General features: G+C 40.4%; 1 protein-coding gene across 4 annotated transcripts in view; it reads right to left on the bottom strand.

Moving 5' to 3' along the window:
• Positions 1–22,487, bottom strand: part of CDON (cell adhesion associated, oncogene regulated) — a 99,464-nt gene that overhangs the window by 47,987 nt on the left and 28,990 nt on the right. For all 4 annotated transcript variants that reach the window (XR_004627071.1, XR_004627070.1, XM_034666049.1 and 1 more), the window contains exons 2-8: positions 14,763–14,890; positions 12,600–12,872; positions 11,058–11,204; positions 10,035–10,178; positions 9,111–9,398; positions 7,362–7,631; positions 1,315–1,665 (exon numbers count right to left, since the gene is read on the bottom strand). Coding sequence is in view for 2 of the 4 variants with exons in the window: in XM_034666049.1 (XP_034521940.1) it covers positions 1,315–1,665; positions 7,362–7,631; positions 9,111–9,398; positions 10,035–10,178; positions 11,058–11,204; positions 12,600–12,872; positions 14,763–14,841 (1,552 nt within the window). In the remaining 2 variants the exon portion in view is untranslated. The remainder of the gene's footprint in view (positions 1–1,314; positions 1,666–7,361; positions 7,632–9,110; positions 9,399–10,034; positions 10,179–11,057; positions 11,205–12,599; positions 12,873–14,762; positions 14,891–22,487) is intronic.

Below are 22,487 nucleotides of genomic sequence, written 5' to 3' on the forward strand. Positions count from 1 at the left end.
TAAATCCTCACATCTATCTGATCAGTACGACCCCCACTATCCCTGTGACACAGATGAGGAAACAAGCAGAGACGAGTTCAACAGTTTGCCCCAGGTCTCAAAGCTCCGAAGTGGCAGAGCCAGGATGTCAACCCAGCCTCCACGCTTACCCTCCACGTCATCCCCACCTCTGGCATTCACAGAGCAGCACAAGAGTATAAACGGAAGTCCCGGCCTTCCCCACTCCTCTTCCTGCCTCCAGCTTCCTCTAGAGCCAGAGGGGCCTTGTGTGCATGGGAACGGAAACACATCCAACCTCTGTCTGTTGCCTTCAGTCCCGTGCAAAAGACCACCCCTTGTCCACTCTCCTAGCGTAAGGGTACCGGCCACTGGTGGTGTGGCCTGCACTCTGGAGGATGGGCCAGGGAGAAAGAGCTGTGTGGAACCAGACTGTGAACTAACGAAAGCGAGGAATTCCAGAGCCCCGTCCTGCCGTACACGAGGATGAAAAGGGGCTCCAGGCTGCGGGTAAGCACAACCCCTTAACCCCATGGACTCTTTGACCTGTGGCATCTGAGGACCCAGGCAGAAGGAGGCCACACGAAGTCCTCTAAAGCAGTGGCCCATGGCAGGGACCTAGCTCCCAAAACTAAGGGCCATACTCTGCCTCTGCGTGACAAATAAGGTGACAGTCTCCTCTCAATGGACTACCTGCTGGGGAACGCTGCCCTAAATACTCACTGACAGAAGGTTTGAATTTGAAGCAAGTCGAATTCAAATTAATCTTAATACTACCGATACTCTACATACTAGCTCTTCAAAAACTGTATAAAGCTTTTAAGACATCCTCACCAAAAATCAGGAGAATATCAAGAATTAATGTTATACATCCCATGAGAAAGGTAACTCTGAATAAGAGGTACTGTTTGATAGACCATGATTCCCCTCTCTCAGTGAAAACCAACCCCTGAGACTTTGGGCACTGTACTGTCAAGGGCTCCCCTGAAACATGTCTGCAAGGACCACCTTCAGTAGCTTAGAAAACCAAACGCATTAATCACGAAAAGAGGTCATAACCGGGCTTGCTCCCAAATGAGAGCTGTCCATAGGACAACTACAACCCTGACAGAAAGATCAGAAATGGAGATTAAGGTTCATCCGGTTCATGTGAAGACCAAACACCAAACACTACAGTTCTGTATTTCACCATCACTGGGAAAAAGTATATATATTTAGAGATTGCTGGACTCATGAAAATAACATACTTCAAAGCACTTTATCCCCTACTATTAGAGGAAGCTGATCGCCTGAGAAAAAGAACGAATGGCCACTCACCCACCGTGAGGATGGCCTCTGACCGTGTGGTACCATGTTCATTCATAGCTTCGCAGGTGTATTTCCCAGCATGCTCCTGAGTGACAGCCTGAATATACAGAGAGCTTGAGCCGGCTCGGGACATGATGAAGTAGACAGGCTCCAGGTCAAAGCCCCCCGGTCGTAAGTGTGACTTCCGGGATTTAGATCTAAGCACTTGAGACGGATGGCTGGTTATCAACCCATGCCTGTCGTACCAACGCATGACCGGGATTGGCATTCCAGTGGCATTGCAGGACAAAGTCACAAAGTCTCCATCTACCACCTGTACACTTGCTGGTGCTGTAATTATAACTGGCTTGAGTCCGCTGTCTATAAAAAAGTAATTCACACACACAAAAAGAAAGAACATTGTTATATCTACAATGCAAAATAATATAAATTCATCCTATTGCATAATGTTCTCAATGTGGTGCCCAAGTAGCAGTCTTAAACACATCTTTTATATGTGTTTCTCAACAGTGTTTTTTTAATTGAAGTATAATGGACATATAACATCGGTTGCAGGTACACAACATCATGATTCAACATATATAAACTCTTTGGGAAATGCTCACCACAGTAAATCTAGTTACGATCCCCTAAGCAATGCTTTACATGCAGAACAGTATGGAGAACACATTCATTCACTGAAATAACAGTGTTCGCAAAGTCACATGCAAACAGTGATACAGTAAGGACAGTAATAATTAAAACAAAGATAACTCGCTCCTTGTTGGCTCCCTTCTCAACTTTCAGCAAGTAAAATTGCCCATAAAACGTAAAATTTTGGGGGCGCCTGAGTGGCTCAGTTGGTTAAGCGTCTGCCTTCGGCTCAGGTCATGATCCCAGCGTCCTGAGATCGAGTCCTGCATCGGACTCCCTGCTCAGTGGGGAACATGCTTCTCCCTCTCCCTCCACCAGTGCCCCTCTTGTGCTCTCTCTCTTTCAAATAAATAAACTAAAAAAAAAAGTAGAATTCTTCATTGTAGGCTCCTAGACATTTCCTACTTAGACTTCCTGTCCTTTAGAAAAAAAGGAATGTATATAAAGAAATCTGTTGAGAGCTTCCCACTATATGTCGCCTACACATCGGACCACTCTAGGTACAGAACAGGCAAAGCCAAAACCTCAGGCTCAAACACGAAAACAGTGTGGAGTAGCGTAAAACAAAATAATGCTCCTTCACAAAAACATAGTTAACTCCAGCGGAGAACACCTGATCACAAAAATCCTGGGAGAGAAGCCTGTTTTGAGTAAAAGTCGATGAATGTATTTCTTACCATATACACGAACAACACTTTTTTTCCAAACTACAGTGACAATAACTCTCTTTCCTTTTGGCCCTAGGTATTTATTCTCTGGAGCTATTTTTTTTAATTAAGATTGACTGGTTGATTGATTCATTCATTCATTCCAGTGAAAGAGAGAGAGAGAGCGCGAGGGAGGAGCAGAGGGAGACAGAGAGAGAATCCCAAGCGGACTCTGCATTGAGCACAGAGCCCGACACAGGGCTCGATCTCATAACCCATGAGATCACGACCTGAGCCGAAATCAAGAGTCCGGCACTTAACCGACTGTCCCACCCATGCATCCTTGAAGCTATTTTTAAGTGCACCTACAATGGAATATTTCTCTAGCACATTCTTTTCTTCCTCCAATCCTACTTCCTACGTTTGACAAAACCATCACTTGGTATGATTAGGTTTCTGAATTTTGGCCAGTCTAGTAAGGCTGTCTCACTGCTCATAACTTGTACCTCCCTGAGTACTAATGAGGTTGAACATTTTTTCACCTGTGTCACTGATATTCTTCCTCCTTTGTGAAGTGCCTTTTGTACAATTTTCTATTGGGTCATTTATCTTTTTTGTAATGGTTCAGAGTTCTTTGTATATCCTCCAGATATGTTCTTTTATTAGCTCTGTCATGTTACTAGTATCTTCTCGCGGTATATTGCTTTTGTTTTAATTTTTAATGGTATCCTTTAATAACAAAGATGTTCTAATTTCAATGTAGTCATATCAATCTTTTTAAAAAAATTAGCTCAAAACGTCTTAAGTTTTGAAACCCAATCAGATAGATACTCTCCTATATTTTCTTCAAAAATTCTGCCATCTCGGGGCACCAGGGCGGCTCAGTCAGTCAAGCATCCAGCTCTTGATTTCAGCTCAGGTCATGATCTCAGGGTTGTGAGATCAAGCCCCACATCAGGATTCCTGCCTGGGGGAGAGTCTGCCTGGGATTCTGTCTCTTCTTCTCCCTCTGCCCATCCCCCCCATTCACACTCTCTAAATAAACAAACAAATAAATAAATAAAATCTTTTTTTTTTGTCATTTTGCCTTTCATAGATAGGACTTTAATCCACTAGGAATTTATCTTTGTATACATTATGAATTAGAGATTTAATTTCTTTTTCTCCATTTTAACAACCGATTATCCCACACCGAAACTTGGAATGGATATCCTCCTCTTGGGGGTCTGCAATGTCACCTAAGTCAAGTCCTCAGGTGCAAATGTCTTTTTGGCGGTCTCTGTCTTGTTCTAAGAGTCTACTTTTTTTTTTAAAAGATTTTATTTATTTATGTGACAGAGAGGCAGCCAGCGAGAGAGGGAACACAGCAGGGGGAGTGGGAGAGGAAGAAGCAGGCTCCCAGCGGAGGAGCCTGATGTGGGACTCAATCCTGGGACGCCGGGATCACGCCCTGAGCCGAAGGCAGACGCTTAACGACTGCGCCACCCAGGCGCCCCTGTTCTAAGAGTCTACTTGTTCCTGTACCAATATGTCATATCTTAATTACCACAGACTTTTGTATACTAATATCTGTAAAAACAAGTCCCCCATGTTCCTTTTCTTCTTTTCCTATGTCTTATTCTTGGGCCTTTCCTCATCCATATAAATTTCAGAACCAGTTTGTCAAGATCCTCAAAATATTTTGATAGGATTTTATCTACACAGAAGGTTTTAAAAAGACCTGAGAGCTTCTAATACTGAATTTGGGTATCTACCAACTGGTGTACCTTTCCAGGTTACCCAGGTCTTTTTAATGTTGCTAATATTGAAAGGTGACTTTTAAATTATATCCTCTGTTTGTTGCTGGTTGTAACGATTAATTTTATGTGTCAACTAGACTGGACTAAGGGATGTCCAGATAACTGGGTGTGTCTGCAATGGTGCTTCTGGAAGAGGTCGGGATTAGAACTGGTGAACACAGTATAGCAGATGGCACTGCCCAACATGGGTGAGCACCATCCAGTCTGCTGAGTGCTCTGTAGAATGAAAATGCAGAGAAAAGGTGAATTCTTTCTCTGCTTTAGCTGATCCATCTTCTCCTGCCCTTGGACACGGAACATCAGCGCTTGTGTTTCTCCAGCCTTTGGACTTTGGTCAAGACTTACACCATCAGCTCCTCCCCCACACCTCCCCCCCCCCCCGGAAATAAACTACACTACTGGCTTTCCTCCTTCTCCAGTTCCATAACCATGTGAGCCAATTCCTATAATAAATCACCTCCTCTTGTATCTTGTATATTCTATTGGTTTTGTCTCTCTAGAGAAACCTAATTCATTGGTATAAAGAAAGTCATTGATTCTTGTTTGATGGTCTTCATCCAGCCACCCTGCTGAATGCTTTTACTATTTCTAATAATTCACCAGCAAACTGAGAATTCTCTATGTTGGCAATCACGGAAGCTATAAATTAATATTGATTTGGTTTCTTTCCTTCTTATCCTTACACAGTTTATTTTTCTTGTCCTTCCACGCTGGTTAGAACCTCCAATACGATGATAAATAAAAGAGGTTTTAAAGAGAATGCTTCCAATATTTCACCACTAAAAGTGATGTTTCCTGTAAGATTTTGTTAGAACTTTTCATCAAGTTGAGAAAATTCCCTTCTATTTCTACTTTTCTAAGAGTGTCTGACACGGATACTGAAGTATGTCAAATTTTTCTCCCTCTATTGATATAATCATATTATTTTTCTTTTTTACTCAATCAAAAGGATGAATAGCACTTTAAATTTTCTGACAGATTCCTGGGATGACTCCTTAGGCAAACTATATTCCCTTTCTTATATATTGATGGCTTGCTAATATTTTGTATAGGATTTTTGCATCTATGATCATAAATGAGATTGGCCTTTGATTTTCCTTTCTTGTGCCATTCCTTTGTGATTTTTAGCATCAAAATCATACTGACTGGAGAGGTCCCATTTTCTACCTTTCTCTGGAAGAGTCTGTGTAATATTTGGAATGGCCTGTTACTTGAAAGTTAGTAGAACTCTCCATAAAACCAGCTGGCCTGGTGTTTTCTCTTTGAGAAGATCTTAAACCCCTAATCAGTTTCCTTCTGATAGTGTAGAACTATTCAGCCTCTTTAAGTCACAGCCTTACTAAGTTGTATTTTTCCTAAGAATTTGTCCATTTCTGTCTATATTTGTAAACTATTGGCACAAAGTTTATCATGGTCTTATTATTTTTAATCTCTGTAAGACTTTTACTTTTTATTCCTATTGTTGTTTATTTGTATTTTGCCAAAGATTTGTCCATTTTATTAGATTTTACAAAGAACCAACTTTTTTCTTGATCCTTGCTCCTTTATCTTCATTTTCTGTTCAACTGATTTCTGCTCCTATCTTTACTGTCTCCTTTCCTTCGCTTTCTTTCAATCACTTCCATTATTTCACTTAGTTCACTAATTTTCAGTCTTACCAGTTTTCTTTTATACATTTAAGGCTATACATTTCCTTCTAAGTTCCATTTTTGCTATATCCTACACAATTCAATCTCTGGCATTTTCATTACCAAAGTATTTTAAATTTCCATTATAGTTTTTCTTTTATTCCACTCTTGAGAAGTATAATTTTACATTTCCAAATACATGCCAATTAAAACTTGTTTTTTATTATTAACTTCTCAAATAATTGCATGAAGATCAGAGAATTGGTCTGCATGACACTGATTCTTTGACATTTGAAATAGTCATAACTCATAGACAAAAGATTGATTTCCCTAATACATAAAGAACTACCAATCCACAAGAAAGAAGACCAACAATCTAATTTTTAAAATGGACAAAAGACAATGAACAGTCAATACACGGGAAAGCAAATTCAAATGACTCACACACGTGAAAAGCAGCCCAATTCACTCATAATAGAAGAAACACAGATCCAAAGGTACTTTTTTTTAACCTACCGGATTGGCAAAGATTTAAAAAACAACTGACAACACCCTGCTTTGGTGAGGATAGGAGGAGACAGGCAGTTACACCTTGCTGGTCGGTAACAGTATAAAGACCAGTAACGATTTTGCAGAGCAACTCGGTGAAATCTACCCAAATTACCAATGCATACATGCTTTTATTCAGCAAGTTCATTTCTAGGAATTTATTCTACAGATATTCACACCTGTGCAGAATAATCTATGCAGAAGGACATTCACTATAGAATGCATTAAAATGGCAAAAGTTTAGAAATAGCCATCAGTAAGGTACTAGCCAAATCATTACAACCATATCACGGAATACTAATAAGCAATTTGAAAAAGAATAAAACACTCTTTAATATGGGAAGATATCCAAGATATATTAAGTGAAAAATTCAAGGTGAAAAATACTACCACCATTTAGGAGAAAAAACAGACAGATGTTATTAAATACACGTTATATGTAAGTGATTGTAAATGTACATACAAGGATATTCAAGAAACTGATAAAACGAGTTAGTTCTAAAAGCAATATTTGGCCAGGGAATAGAAATGAGAGACTTTTACCACATGCCTTATAAACGATGTATTAACTGTTAAAAAAAATAATTAAAAAAATTCTTTTTCAATTGAGGTTGGTCAAATAATATTGCTTCTTCATGAAAATGCCTATCTGCAACTAGAAAAGAACGTGGGAAGTAGGCATTAGTTCTGTTACGGTAATAGGATGATGTCCTTTTAGTAAAAATGATTTAATTTCTAACTAAAGCAAAAGCCTATCTGTAAAGTAAAACTTCCTATGATCGTGGGACCCAAAAACTTACCTTTTTCAATTTCAAGTCTCCCAGTAGACTGTATGAATCCAATCCCATTATCTGCTACGCACTGATAGAGCCCTGAATCTTCCACAGTCACACCACTGATTTTCAGTCCGTTTCCTGCAGTCAGATGTCGTGGGGAAGGGTGAACAGGCTGTGCGTTATGGAACCAGGTACGGTTAGGAGTTGGGTTCCCGTGAACCTCACAAGTGAATTGCACTGTGGCACCCAGAGGGACGGTCTGATCCTGTAGTCCTTTCGAAATCGAAGCATTCTCTGAAAATAAAACATATAAATTAAACTCGAGCCCCTAAGAGATACCTTTTTAACTTAACACAAGACACAGAAAATCTTCCCTCTACCAGTAACTAGTTGAAACCAAACTATTGTTCACTCACATTCTCCCATCTGCTGTGGTCATCAAGAAAAAATTGGAAATGTATTTGAACTTTCTTCTAATAGGATAAACCATATGTTACTGATATGTCATTGTCTCTTTTTCTAGATCTCTGCACCCACCTAGCTCCTGCCAACACACATACACACACACACCCCGCGTTGGGCTTCTCTGAGCATTTGTTTCAGGTGATTTGTTTAAAATTAAGAGCTTCCCTGGATTTCACACTAAACAAGAGCCAAAACAGAAGAATGCTTATTTGCAAGTTAAATTCTTTCCATGGTCAGTTCTGTCTTAAGGTTAGATATAAGGCAGAAAACTTTACTATCCATCAAGTCATTTACACCTAGACAAAGTAAATCATGACCAACATTTGTAATACATGCCCAAATTATATGCTTATGTATATTAATCTAGACCTGATCTATCATTGCACTTTAAAGCTCACCTGCCCTACCCTTCCTTATTTCCCGTGTTACCTATGTCAGGCCATTGTTGCAAAGAAACACATGCAGAAGTTTATGAAAACTATCTTTACTATGTAACCACTTACTACCTACTTTTTTCTGGCTTTCGTGAAAATCTGTTTTGATAAAGGAAAACATTTTCTGCTGCTAGACATGACAGTGAGATAGGTACCTGGAAGAAAGGAAAGGAGAAGCTTTGAGATAGAGTGTATATATAGAAATGTAGGTAGAAATAATGCAAATTTTATGAGCCAGATAGAGTGAAAGCATCCCAAAAGGGAAAATAAGATGAAATGGATTTTTCTTTAAAGATTATATTTATCCATTTGACAGAAAGAAAGAGCACAAGCAGACGGAGTGGCAGGCAGAGGGAGCGGGAGAAGCAGGCTCCATGCTGAGCAGGGAGCCCGATGCAGGACTCAATCCCAGGACCCTGGGATCACGACCTGAGCCGAAGGCAGATGCTTCACCAACTGAGCCACCCAGGTGCCCCGAAATAGATTTCTTTTTGAGATGACATTTTTTAATCAGTACTCTTAGTTACTACTACTCCTGGGTACTACACACTGATACAGCCCAGAATCTTCCACCCTACTGAATTCCCATCTCTTTCTTCCATGTCATTAGGAAGGAAGAACTATCTCTGCATGACACAGGCAGGCTGGGGGTGAGGTTCTCACTAACACCCCAGGTGAAATGTTCTGTGCCACCAAGAAATACTGCCAAATTCAGCAGGCCTTTAAAAAAACGAAGCTTGTTCTGACTGCCGGTATCGCTGTTTCCAGCTAGTCCCTATTTCATTTATAGTTCCCCAAGAGATCTTCCATTCAACATCAGTTAGACCGGAAAATTAGCCTGACTTGAAAAACAATTTAGTAAGTCACATCTTACCAAGTACATTAACCATGTAAGTCACACGTTGTACGTCTCCAGACTTGTTTCCCACGATACAAGAATAGTTTCCGGAGTCTGCTGGGTCAATGCTATCTGTGGCAAGATGAGAATACAACCTTCTCCAATTGCTTCCGGGCAGAGCATCCTGACCGTCCTTCAGCCAGTGCACTTGAGAAGCTGGGACCCCACTCACCACACACTCCAGGGTGACAGGGCTATGAGAAAGGACAGCTAATGCCTGTGACAAGGTAGGGTGAAGAATGTGAAAATCATCTGAAGAAGGGCCTGGAAAAAGAAAACAAAAAATTGTTATGATTAAATATTCACTTTCAATCTCTTCCTTAGCAAATCTGTGAGCCTTCCCATCTTCCCTTTCGTTCTTCCTAACACTACAAGATCCTACTTGATAGCTAAATCATTTTTAGTTGAGAATTAAAATACTCTGTGACCCTTTGGAACTATTTCTGAATCAGCAGTTGAGAAATGCCAAATTTTGGACAAGACCAGAAACCACGACTTTGTTGTGCTTTGACTATTGGTTCTAGCTTAGTTCAGCTACCATAATCTACAAGGGAAAAGATATGTATTTTTTCATAATTCACAGTTAGCCACCAATTTGATTACCGCAGATATAAAGTTATATTTTCTCAATAATTTCCGTTTATTTGAGCAAAGGGTCAAGTTCTCCATATGCTTTCCACTCTGTCAATCTTGATCAAAAACCTCTCCTAAAAATTCATTATCTTTTAAAAACATGTACAATACCATTCTATAATGCATTTACGTATTTAATTTTTCATAAGACTCTCTTATGATAAGCAAACAGGATCTGAAAGAAAAATGAACTCTGCTTTCCCAATGTTTTATAAGGAATGCTTCTGAGGACACTTCCTAGTTACCATTATTCTCCCAAATACTTACGACTCACAAGAAGCTTTCGGCCAATGGGTTCAACTTTTAATTCATGTGTGACAGGATTAAAAGCTGCACATTTATATGAGCCCTTGTCCTCCAACGATACATTCAAAATCTGAAGATTCCCTGATGGAAGGATTAAGTAATTCTCTGAGGAAAGAAGAGAATGCAGTTAGGCTTCTAGAAGAAGGACACCGATTAAAACAAATGAAGGTTGATAGCTGTGCTTTAAATTTAGACATGAGAACAGCAGCAAATATGCAATCAGGGAAAATGTATTAAATGAAAGAAAGGGAAAGTTGAGGCAGGAGGAAAAAAAAGTCAATGGTACTAGAGGAACAAAAATCAAACCCTATGGAAACAAACATTTGACAACAGATCATCTGTTGAGAACACTGAAAGCACAAGCATATTTAGAAAAAGATACATGACCTTAGCTTCCACCTTGAGCAAACCTCCACCTACAGCACTGATCCCCCAGCGTCCATCTATGTCTATCCAGTCTTTTTTTTTTTCTCAACAAATCCTGCCGGCGAGGGCCCAGCCACAGGTGCTACACCAATCAAGAAAGCAGATAAAAGCCCTGCATTCATGCGGCCAACATTCCAGCACAGGAAAGGGGGGTGGCAGAGAAAGGGGTAATGGGTTCAACTTTTAACTCATGTGTGACACATGAATTAAAGATACAAGCAAACAAAAACACGTATAACCCAAAGCTATGAAAATAAAAAAATTAAGCCAAGTAAAGGGGACAGAGAGCAGCGGGGTATATTATTTTAGATGGGGCCACGAGGGAGGTCTCAGAAGAAGAAATATCTGAGTGGAGACCTGAATGAATGGAGGGAGTGTGGGGCTGTAATCATATCTCTAACACAGCCATCTGTGCTTGTCTCCACTTGATTTCCCAGAGCAGAGACAATACAGCTTACGTATTGTTTTGCTATCTACAGTCCCTAGCACATGGAGCTCAACAGCAGGTGAATGACATTGGTTCCATGGGTGCCACTGGCTTTTGGTAAAAGGTCTCACCTGTGGAATGTTTCAGCCACTTTCCCCGGATTTTATAGCGCACCTCAGCCTTGGGGTTACTATCTGGTACCCTGCAGCCAATGAAACCAGTACTTTTTTCTTCTGCTGTGATAACATGCTTTGTTGCTGAACCAAAATCACCGAGAACTAAAAGAAATAAGTAAATAAGTATATAAATTAAAATAAATAAATGCAAACTTGAACTCTCTTTCCCAAAGGAAATTTAAAAACCAGAGGCCACATCGGCCACATGGCCGTTGGTGGCAACTGATCCCAGTTCACAGAGTAGCGTGATTTTTTTTATCTCAGAAAGCAGCTGGGGTAGGGGTGCATGGTTGAGGGCTAGAGCTAAGTCACGGCACCCTTTTCCAGAAGTCAGTGCTTCCAGGAGATTACAAGACAAGCAAGCAGCTCTTAAAACATCAGGGAGGACTATGAAGTACAGTCCTGCCCATTCTGTCGGGATAAATTCTTTTCAAGTCCAGTCCCTCATCAAAACGCACTTTCCCTATGCATCTTTCTTCTGTGGGCAGCTACTCACATCGCAATCAAATGGTTCACAGGAACGAACCTAGGACATCGACAAACCAAGCACTATCTCATTTCTCTCTCAATTCCTCTCACTACTTAAAGTGCACTACAGACGGAGCCTGCATGGAAGGGTTCTTGATTATCTCCAAGGCTAAAAGCGTTCAGCCACCTGCCACCAGGAATTCAGCCTTCCAGTGTGTCTTGGAGCTGTCCATGGGTCACAGCTCTACGCAAACATTTACTCTTCTCAGTTATGACAAACTCACGACTCCTGGGGAATCCAGATTTGTTCTGTAAATAGGGACGCCCTTACAAAGACATTTTCCATTACTGGAAGCCATCACCATTTGAAAGGCAGATGGCTCAAACCTACTAAGAAAACCACCACATTCCAGATTTTCCATCAGTTCAATACTCAGCGTTCCTTTCTCTACGGTCAATTTTTTTTTCCCTGCTTCTTTAGCGTGGTTTCAATTACATACATTAAAATCACTCAGTAATCAAGACAAATAAGACAATCAGATATGAAAGATAAAGGACTGCATGAAACAACTGGGTGTCAAAGGAAACAACAGCTTTTTTGTTGCTGCTGATGTTAAGGACTTTTTTTTTTTTTAATTATGTTAGTTGCCATACAGTACATACCTAGTTTTCAATGTAAGGTTCCATGATTCATTACTTGCATATAACACCCAGTGCACCATGCAATACGTGCCCTCCTTAATGTGAAGGACTTTTAAATATCCACAAGGGAATTCAGAATTCGCATTAGAAAAAGGTCCTAACCATGTAAAAGTTATCTGTGTGCCTCTGTTATAGATGAAGACGAGGCTAGGCTCACAGAAGTTCAAGTACATTTCCCCCAAGTTAAACACACAGCAAGCGTCAAGGCTGTGGTGAGAACTCCTATGTGTTTACTCCAGAGCCCATGCTCCCCCTCTGTTCAACAACGCAAGCACTAACGGTTAATTCCAGGAAAAAGCACAGATGCCAGAGAAAAATTCAACTCACCAGCAGTCGATACTGTTGCAGGGCCACTGACAATGGCACCGACGCTATTGTTGGCAACGCACTGGTAGGACCCCGAAAGGGATGGACTAAGAGATAGAATGGTCAAAGTCCCCTGATGAATCTTAATCTGTTCCAGGTTTCTATCCAACCTTTTTCCATTATGCCACCATGAGATATGAGCGGTCACAGGTTTAGCAGAACAATGTAGTACTACAGGTCCACCAAGTTTCTGGACAGCGGACAGTGGCTCAGAAATAAAATAAGGTGCCAAGTCTACAAGGAAACGTTCCCCACATGCCAATGTGGGGGGGGGGAAGGAAATAAGGGGGAGAGAGAAAGAAGAGTATATTGAATACATTTCATCTGAATCTATATAATTACAGGCAAGCCCTTATTTCGTCATACCTGTTACCATTCTCAATGCTTGTAAAAGTTCTAGGAACATTTTTGTACACCCATTTTTGGAAGGAAAAGAAGGGCAACACATTAACCTAGGACTTAATGACTAGGGTAGAAGAGAGAGAAACCTTCTGATATAAATCAGACAACATACCGATTCTGTAAGTGAGAAATGGCAAATGGCTCTTTTTATGAAGTAGCTTCTAAGAAACGCAAGTTAAGAACCTGAAAAAGTGAAGATAACTTGCAAAATAAAAAGAATTCGCTCCTCTATCACCAAGGATTTGATTTTTTTTTTAAAAGATTTTTTATTTATTTATTCGACAGATAGAGACAGCCAGCGAGAGAGGGAACACAAGCAGGGGGAGTGGGAGAGGAAGAAGCAGGCTCATAGCTGAGGACCCTGACGTGGGGCTCGATCCCACAACGCCGGGATCACGCCCTGAGCCGAAGGCAGACGCTTAACTGCTGTGCCACCCAGGCGCCCCACCAAGGATTTGATTTTAAGACTAAGTTATTCTATAAATAATGGCTATGGTCTTACTGCTTCCCTTTAATATAAAACAATGTTCAGTCATGCTGAACTACAAAGTCTATCTTTTTTTGCATATAAAGCTAAGCAGAGTGTCAATTTTAAGTTTTATTTAGTGTTTAGAGTAGTTGCATTTGTGACATCATTTCCTCAGCGATGTGGGGGGCAGGGTGGGTTCTCGAACTAACGGATCAAAACAGATCCTCCCCCTCCACCCAAAAGGGGGAGGACAAGAATATTGTTAGCCTGGGGGAATAAACTACTTGAAAGAAAAAAAATTGAATAAATTGCTAACCCTACTTTCACAGGGTATTTCCTCAGAAATGGACACTGAGGGGTGTGCCTCTCTCGACTAAAACTTGAGGTGGTTGTTCAGCAAAACAAAAACAGAAATAAAACCAGAAGATGAGCTTTTTGGCTTACAAAAAGTTATACAGTATTCTTAACAGAGATAATAACTATTACTTAATGAATAAACATCACTTGTACTTCTCTCTACTTTTATTGGAATCTGAACATGAATCTAAAATTAAAAGAAACGCACATGCGCCGTGCGCTGGGCATGGGCTTACATACACATTTAACAATCAACACTTTTAAGCTTTTCAGCTTAAAACAGAAGTAGAGAGAAACTCAGCCAAGGTCACGTGAGAAAGTGGCAGATCTGGGATTTGAACCAAGTTCTCTCCAGACTGAATACTAATACATGCTGATTCTAAAATTTCTTCAGTGGTATGGAGTCAGCATTTTTTCTTGTTATAATTTCCAAATTCAGACATTTGCAACATATCCTCTTATTGAAAAGCGCATGATACGATGATATTTGTTTCTAAGGCAACAAGAGGAATAAATTATAAGGACAATGATAGGAAGGCCTGCCAAGGCCCAGAAGCACTACGGAGAGATCCTGAAATTGCTGAAGGAATCAGTTTTTAAATCATTCAGCTGGGTCAAACCAACCTTAGAAATGTCTTTGGAAACCATGATTATCAGTGAGGATTTGAAGCTGAAGTTTGTTTTTTATAGGATTAAGAAGAGGGAAAGCTTGAGTGTGGACATGACCGTTCTTGGGGATTAAAGAGCACACTTCGGGTGCTGAGCACGGAGTCATGTATAGAATGACTGAATCACTGTATTATACTCCTGAAATTAATATCGCACTGTACAAATTAAAATTTAAAATTTAAAACTTAAAAAAAAACAAAACACCACAACCATTCTTCCGCTCTTACCTGAATTCACAGAAGGGCACAGAACCGTAAGGGTAACAACATACAGCAGTGTCTGTAAGGGCCGAGGATCTGGATGCATAGCGCCAGCTTACAGACGCAGGCAGGGCAGACTTCTGGGCGTTGGCTCACTAAAACACATCCAGAAAAAGAAAGGAAGAAAAGATCATCAAAACTCCCCAAACAGCTGAAATCCCGTATCTCCATCGTCCCAGTTGGGAGCATGATGGCTGCCATCTATTTTGAAAGCTCTGTAGCGAGTGTGGCAAATAAAGGCACTTGATGACCCGTAATCTCCCCAATCCACAAACTCATCTCTAGACACTAAGCTAACGTTGGTGGTTTTACTCATCCTTCCGAGGCACTAAGATAATACCTCCTATTACACAGACTCAATCGCTTCCAACGAATACATTCAACCGCCTTTAGTGCATTTGTTTGTACATTTTACAAGCATCTAAACCTCAACACCACCAAAATGCACCCCCCGCTTTATGGCTGGCCCTAAAACAGAAACAGTAACAGAAACAACAAAATAATAACAAACGTTTACACAGTGCTTGGTATGTGCCAGACACCATTTCGGTGCTTTCTGTAGACCCAAAGACCACTGTGGCGAGACTAGACGGAACGGTGGCAGGAAGGGAAGAGGGAGACCAAGGAGGAGGTAATGTAACCACTCAGCAGAGAGATGAGCACATGGTGGGTCAGACCAGTGAGTCAACTGTGGAGCTGGTAAGGAGTGATTGGACTCCATATATTGTAGAGGTAGAACCAACAGAATTGGCTGAAGACTCGGCTAGAGTATGATCCAAAGATGCGTCAAGGGTAACTCTTAGTTTTTGGTGTAACAGAAGCCATCATAACTCTGGTTACTGAAATGCGGAAGACTGGCAAGGGGGAGACGGATCGAAGAGCTTAGTCAGCTGTTCTGTTTTGGGAAGGTACGTCCAAGATACCCACCACGAGGCATCCGAGTACTACTGTCAAGTCAACAGCTGCATATAGGCGTCTGGAGCTGTGTGGAGAAGTCAGAGCTGGAAATATAGATGTCAGAAATAGACACATGAGACCTATGAAAGCCCTAGCACTAGCTGATCTCTAAGGAAAGTATGACAGAGGAGAGGAGAGACCAGGCAGGAGCCTTGGGATACTTCAACCTTTAGAGACCAAAAAAGAGAAGGAAGCAGCAAGGGAGACGAGGGGGAAAGTAGCCAATGAGATAGGAAGAAATCCAGGAGAATGTTGTGTTCAGGGAGAAAAATGGAAAAGATATTTCTAGAAGGAAAGCATAAGCAACTACTGCAAACACTGCTGAGAAATAGAGTAAGGAGAGACACCATCGTGAAGGCAAATACCAGAGCGCAGGGGATACCGACAACAGTGGTTTCAATGCAGGGGGGACTAGCATCTGACGGTGGGTTCAGGACAGAATGGGAAGGGAGGAAATGAAGCACAGAAAGTTCCTTCCAGGGCTTTGCTATAAAAGGGCAGCAGGAATATAGGGAAAATTGCTGGAGACACGTAGCAGTCAAGGGGAGGCTCGCTCATTCTTGCGTTTCTTTAATGTAGAGACAGTGCAGCACATTTGGCTTAATCTAAAAAGAGTTTCACAAAACCCAGCACTGGTTAAGGACAGGGGTAAAAATCGCTATCATCTACTGTTGGTGGAAATATAATCAGTAAATTTTTTTGGAGGGAATTTAGCAATATCTATCGAAAATCATTCATTCATGCAACAAATGCTTATGGAATGCTTACTACATGCCAGGTACTATTCTAGAAGCTACAGACAGAGCGATTTAAAAATATATAAATAGGAATAAGTGACACAGGCCAAAACGTATCCCTTCTATTCTAGTGGGACTGGACAATACACATGATAAATAAAATGACTAAAATTAACAATGTCCATGCCACCCTCCAGATATGGTCCATCCCTCCTCTATGCTGCCTCCATGCCTTAGACACACGTCTGCCACTGCACTCATCACTCTGTTCTGCAGTGCATCTGGTTACTAACTATGTCCTCCTTGAAAGCAAGAATGCTCTCATATTGAACACTGTAAATTCTAATGCACTGAAGAGACATTTTTCAAAATGAAAGGAATACCCTCCTATAATGGAATTCCCAAAAGTACCTTAAAGAGTAGTATTTCATGAAACCTGTCATCTCACGTGACTTCAGCATATTCTTGCTCTATGTTTTTATTCCTTCATTCGATTATTCACTCATATACATGATTTTTAAAATCAGCAAAAATTATATATAATAAGTGCCTACTATATGCCAGGCACCCTGCTAGGCTGGGGATCCAACGAGTGGTTATTATGTCTGCAAATTCTCCCCCACGTTCCTATGTGGCCAGGGCTGGCCACAGAATCTGTGACTATGGAATACAACAAAATATAACTTAAGAGCTACATGAAGGACGTTTTAGAAATGGGAACTTTATGTGCATATTCACTTATGCAAAGGTTAATTCTAACCACTGATAAGACTGGGCAGAAATACAAAGCAAGGTATATTTATTATTTATAAATCGAATGATGTCTCCCGGGATCTGCTCCCTTCTCTACACCATGCACTCTGAGTCTGCGAGTTGCCAACTCGAGTTTATCTCGATCACAGATCATCAGATCACGGACTGCCTTTTAAGTTTCTTCTTGCCGACCTCTTTTAAAAAGTGGGAGAGGATATTTTAGTACCACTCATTGGCGGAAGAGGCCATCTGTATGCAACTTTTTTTGGTTTATTTGAATTCTCACTTGGTTCAAGGGCAAGGACTGACACACCACTGGTAAGCGGTCAAGGCAAAGTAAACATTCAAATAACTTGTTAACAGAAGCCGCTGTCCTGAGAGAATGAGGACAAGGAGGGGCGTTCTTCCTTTTGCCAAATCTTTCCTCAACTATTTATTTATTAAAAAGCAGTGAAACAAATACCAGAGTCAACTTTAACCCCAGCACGTGATTCACTGAGTTACTTTAGTTGTCCTTAAAACTTCACAGCTCATTATAACTACCTAAATGATCCCACAGGACCAAACTGTATGAATTCTATCTTTCTATTAGGTTCCTTGCAACATGCTGTCAGTTGATTTTGGAGGTTGGAAAGAACTTAGGACCGTAACATAAATATTTATTGACTTCGTTTATACTTACCCAAGGAAAGCTTGCTGCGTTTGTTAAAGAACTGTGATAACGGGAACAAGGACCTGGATTCTATTGCAACAGGAGTCAGGTGGCCTGAAATTACATTTGACCCCCACCCATAGTCACTTAGGTCTGATCTCACAAATAAACACTGCTGCCCACAAGGAAAGTGAGATGACATAGAAAGCAGAATATATCCATTAGCACTGTTGGGAAACTGTTTAATGCTATGTTGCTTCCAAAAGTACTAGCTTTGTCCAAAAAAAAAAAAAAAAAAACAACGAAATTTAATATTAGCGTTACTGTACTGATCTAAGAAGTTATTGGAAAACAACAACGATATTTATATTTATATATAATGTAAATATTTACTTATTTCCCCTGCATTGCTCTAGCAAATGAACAATTGTGTTTGTTTGGCCAAGTTTACCGCAACTGAACGAGGCTCCTATCACCTTCTTACAAACAGGCCAGTGGCCTTAACATGTATGTTACTTTCCTTACTTTTCTTTCCTACAGAAATTTACCTTGGCAAGGGAGACAACAGCCTTCATTTCCTCTGCACAGAAATTGTTAACCCATCCTCCTCTTATCCTCTCTCCTGATCTGGAAACAGTGGGCAGCAGAGAAAAGGTCCACGGTAGGATCACAACCGCCCACTCCACCACACATCATTTTTGGCACATCACTTGCCAAAGGCTGTTTAACCTCTGTTCTAGTATACATAACATCTAAATATTTTCATGCAAAAATTAAAAACAGAATTCTGATCTAAATCATATCAGATGCAATAGAATTCTGATTTAAATTACAATGTCATGTTTTAACTTCAGTGTTTTTCCCATTTAAAAAAATTTTTTAGGGACACCTGGGTGGCTCAGTCAGTGGAGCATCTGCCTTTGGCTCGGGTCATGATCCCAGGGTCCTGGGATCTAGCCCCACATCAGGCTCCTTGCTCAGCAGGGAGCCTGCTTCTCCCTCTGCCTGCCACTCCCCCTGCTTGTGCTCTCTGACAAATAAATAAAATCTTTTTTTAAAAAGCATCCAATGTGGTTAACATACCAGATGATATTTTAAATAAAATATTCAAGTTTTCTTCACATATTCTACAATGAATATGTTACTTTACAAGTAAAAAATTCTTAACAGTTTCCACAAATATTCATTGACAAAAAAACCCCTACACATTCAGCACAGAACAAAAGTAAACACAATTCTACCACCTAAAGATAACATATCAATACTTTGATGCATTTCCTTCTAATCTTTTTCATACGTGTATATGTACATAACTTAGACTAAACATATATGCAATATGGTTTTAAATCCTGCTTTATTCATTTTTTATCTAATGAACATTTTTGCTCATTAAATAATTCATAAACACAATCTATAACAGCTATAGATCCTTCACTGAATAGATGTACTTTAATTTACTTAGCCACTCCCTTTTGGGTAATTAGGCTTCATTTTTAATATGTGTGTGTAGCTGTGTATATTTATCTTGCTATTACAGTTAATGCTGTCATGAATATCTTTGTCCATAAATCTTTACACACTGTTCTACTTCCGTCTTCAGGATAGATTTTTTTTTTAAGTGGATTACTGAGTCAAGGAACACGAACTTTTTAAAAGATTTTATTTGTTTATTTTCGAGGGAGAGGGAGAGAAGCAGATTCCCTGCTGAGCACGGAGCCCAAAGTGAGGTTCGATCCCCGAACCCTGAGATCATGACCTGAGTCAAAATCAAGAGTTGGATGCTTCACTGACTGAGCCACCCATGTGCCCCAATATAAACATTTTTAATACTCTGAACATATATACTGACAAGTAGTTTTCCCAAACAAGGCAATAATGTACAATCTGTCCCCAATAACCACCATCAGCATAGTATGGTTTACATCCCTACCCTGCGGTGAGCAAAGCATGGATGTCACACAGGAATCTGAGCAATTAATTCAAATATTTGATAAGGCACAGGGCAACATTTACTGTTTAATCTATTAGGGACTTTTAAAAAAACAATCTGCTAAATTTACGTAATAATAACTACAACAAAGGGAGCCTGCCTGGGTGGTTCAGTCGGTTAAGCATCTGACTCTTGGTTTTGGCTCAAGTCATGATCTCAGGATCCGGAGATCAAGCCCCATGTCAGGCTCCATGCTCAGCACAGAGTCTGCTTAAGATTCTCCCTCTCTCTCTCCCTCTGCCTCTTCCCTTCCCCACCCCACCATGCACACTCTCTCTAAAATAAATAAATCTTTTTTTTTAAAAAGTAACTACAAAAGGGGCGCCTGGGTGGCTCAGTCGTTAAGCGTCTGTCATGATCCTGGCGTCCTGGGATCGAGCCCCTCATAGGGCTCCCTGCTCTGCTGGGAGCCTGCTTCTTCCTCTCCCACTCCCCCTGCTTGTGTCCCCTCTCTCGCTGGCTGTCTCTCTCTGTCAAATAGATAAATAAAATCTTTAAAAAAAAAAAAAAGTAACTCCAAAAAAAAGTAAAAGGAATGGACAGTGTGGACCACATTTATCAACCCATGTTAATTTCTAAACTTTCAATTACAAAAAACACCACGGATACAAAAATCTCTGCTTTTTACCCAAAATTTACTGTAAAGTAGGATGCAGGGTCACTGTTGTTATACTGGGTGATTTTAATTTATAACATGCATTTCTCTAAAAAGAAATTTGTATGTGAAAACTGCTGACAGACACTTTCTGGCAATATTTGCTGGCATTCAAAATAGTAAATTACCATTTATTTCAAAACTTCACTCTCCCTTCCCTACTGCTTTTCTCGTCCATAAAGCATTTTTTAAAAAGATTTTATTTATTTATTTTAGAGAGAGAGAGCGCGCACATAGAGGGAGAGGGAGAAGCAAACTCCCTGCTAAGCAGGGAGCCCACAACTCGGGGCTTGATCCCAGGACTTTGGGATCATGACTTGAACCAAAGGCAGATGCTTAACTGAGTGAGCCAGCCAGGTGCCCCTCGTCCATAAAGCACTTAAACACCTCTACTTCCCTAAACTACTAGAGGTAATCAAATAACTCGAGGCACTGGATTTTAAATTGGGTTTGTTCTTGCCTTACTATTGGACTTTAGCAAAGACATGATCAATTCCCTATGTGAAAATCAAAACTCCTAAAGCTTATCCAACTCACTGGTCTCAGAAGAAATTAACAGGACCCTGAGGAAGTTCTTCCACCTGCTTCCTATCTTCAGAGGAAGTCAATGGCCCACATAATTCTACTATTTTCACCACAGTTCCGAGTGGCAGATTTAAGTGAGAAGACGCTCCGGGGGCACCTGGGTGGCGCAGTCGTTAAGCATCTGTCTTTGGCTCAGGGCGTGATCCCAGTGTTCTGGGATGGAGCCCCACATCAGGCTCCTCCACTGGAAGCCTGCTTCTTCCTCTCCCACTCCCCCTGCTTGTGTTCCCTCTCTCGCTGGCTGTCTCTGTCAAATAAATAAATAAAATCTTAAAAAAAAGAGAGAGAGAGAGAGAGAGAGAGAAGATGCTCCGAAGCTGGGGCGGGTGGTACAATCTCTCCAGGGAAAAGACTATAGGGTACAAAACCCCCCAAACAAAACAGAACAGCTAAGCGTAGCATCCCATTAAGCCTACAAATCAGGGGACAACTCTTTCCTCAATGCTATAAAAATCCCCGGAGGGCTCCCCACTTTTGCATGGGATGAGTGCTGCTCCCTGAGCCCTAGCCTAATGTTCCTAAAGATGACTGTTCATGTCCTAAGTTAGAGGGCTTCCTTTAAGCTCTCTTTCCCATACACATACAAGACAATTTGTCTTGTAAAACACTCTGTATTTTAATGCCAGCCCAGGCTTAGCAGCATTTCTGTTGGCAAAAGCAAGCTAAAGGTATGGCTAGTCTTAGAATAAGAAAGGAAATACTTCCCTAACATTTACTTAACTTATTGTTCAGGTTGTGAACTTAATGCTTTTATAACCTCTTTTCAACAGGCTGCCAGAATAATCCTTTGGGAAAAGTCTTTCCTGAATTTCTAGATTTGATTCCTTTGTTTTTGAAGCAATGCCTTTGCTTTCCTAAGGACGATCAAAGCTGTCTCTCTGAATTATCCCCCTCCCTAGACTCCTATATCAAACTTTCTTATAGTTTTCTTTCAGGTTTAGGGAATAACTGTGATGAACCTGTGAACAAAAACTCCGCTTGGGATCCATGTATGTCTTCAAAAAAGAAAATTCTTTAAGTTTCCTTTTTAAAAACGATCTTATTCTGCATGACACAATAATTTCCTTCTTTAAAAACAAAAGATTGGCCTTTATTTTCAAATAATCTATTCCATAACATGCTATTTCTCCTGTTGATTTAAACTAGTCTTCGGCAGTAACTAAACAAAAGAAAAAATAGAACATGTCTACTTAAAAATTTTGAACTAAGTGCTCTCAAGATTAATTCAGCACAATTTCAATGAGGGAAGTCAAACATATAATTTTTTTTAACTCACTGAGCTACCTTGACCTTAATCACATCAAATTATAAATCTCCTACAAAAGTTTTCTTCATTCTGACTATTTGAATAATTTAGCTAAGA

Source organism: Ailuropoda melanoleuca, chromosome 8, assembly GCF_002007445.2.
Source record: "Ailuropoda melanoleuca isolate Jingjing chromosome 8, ASM200744v2, whole genome shotgun sequence".
Lineage (NCBI taxonomy): Eukaryota > Metazoa > Chordata > Mammalia > Carnivora > Ursidae > Ailuropoda > Ailuropoda melanoleuca.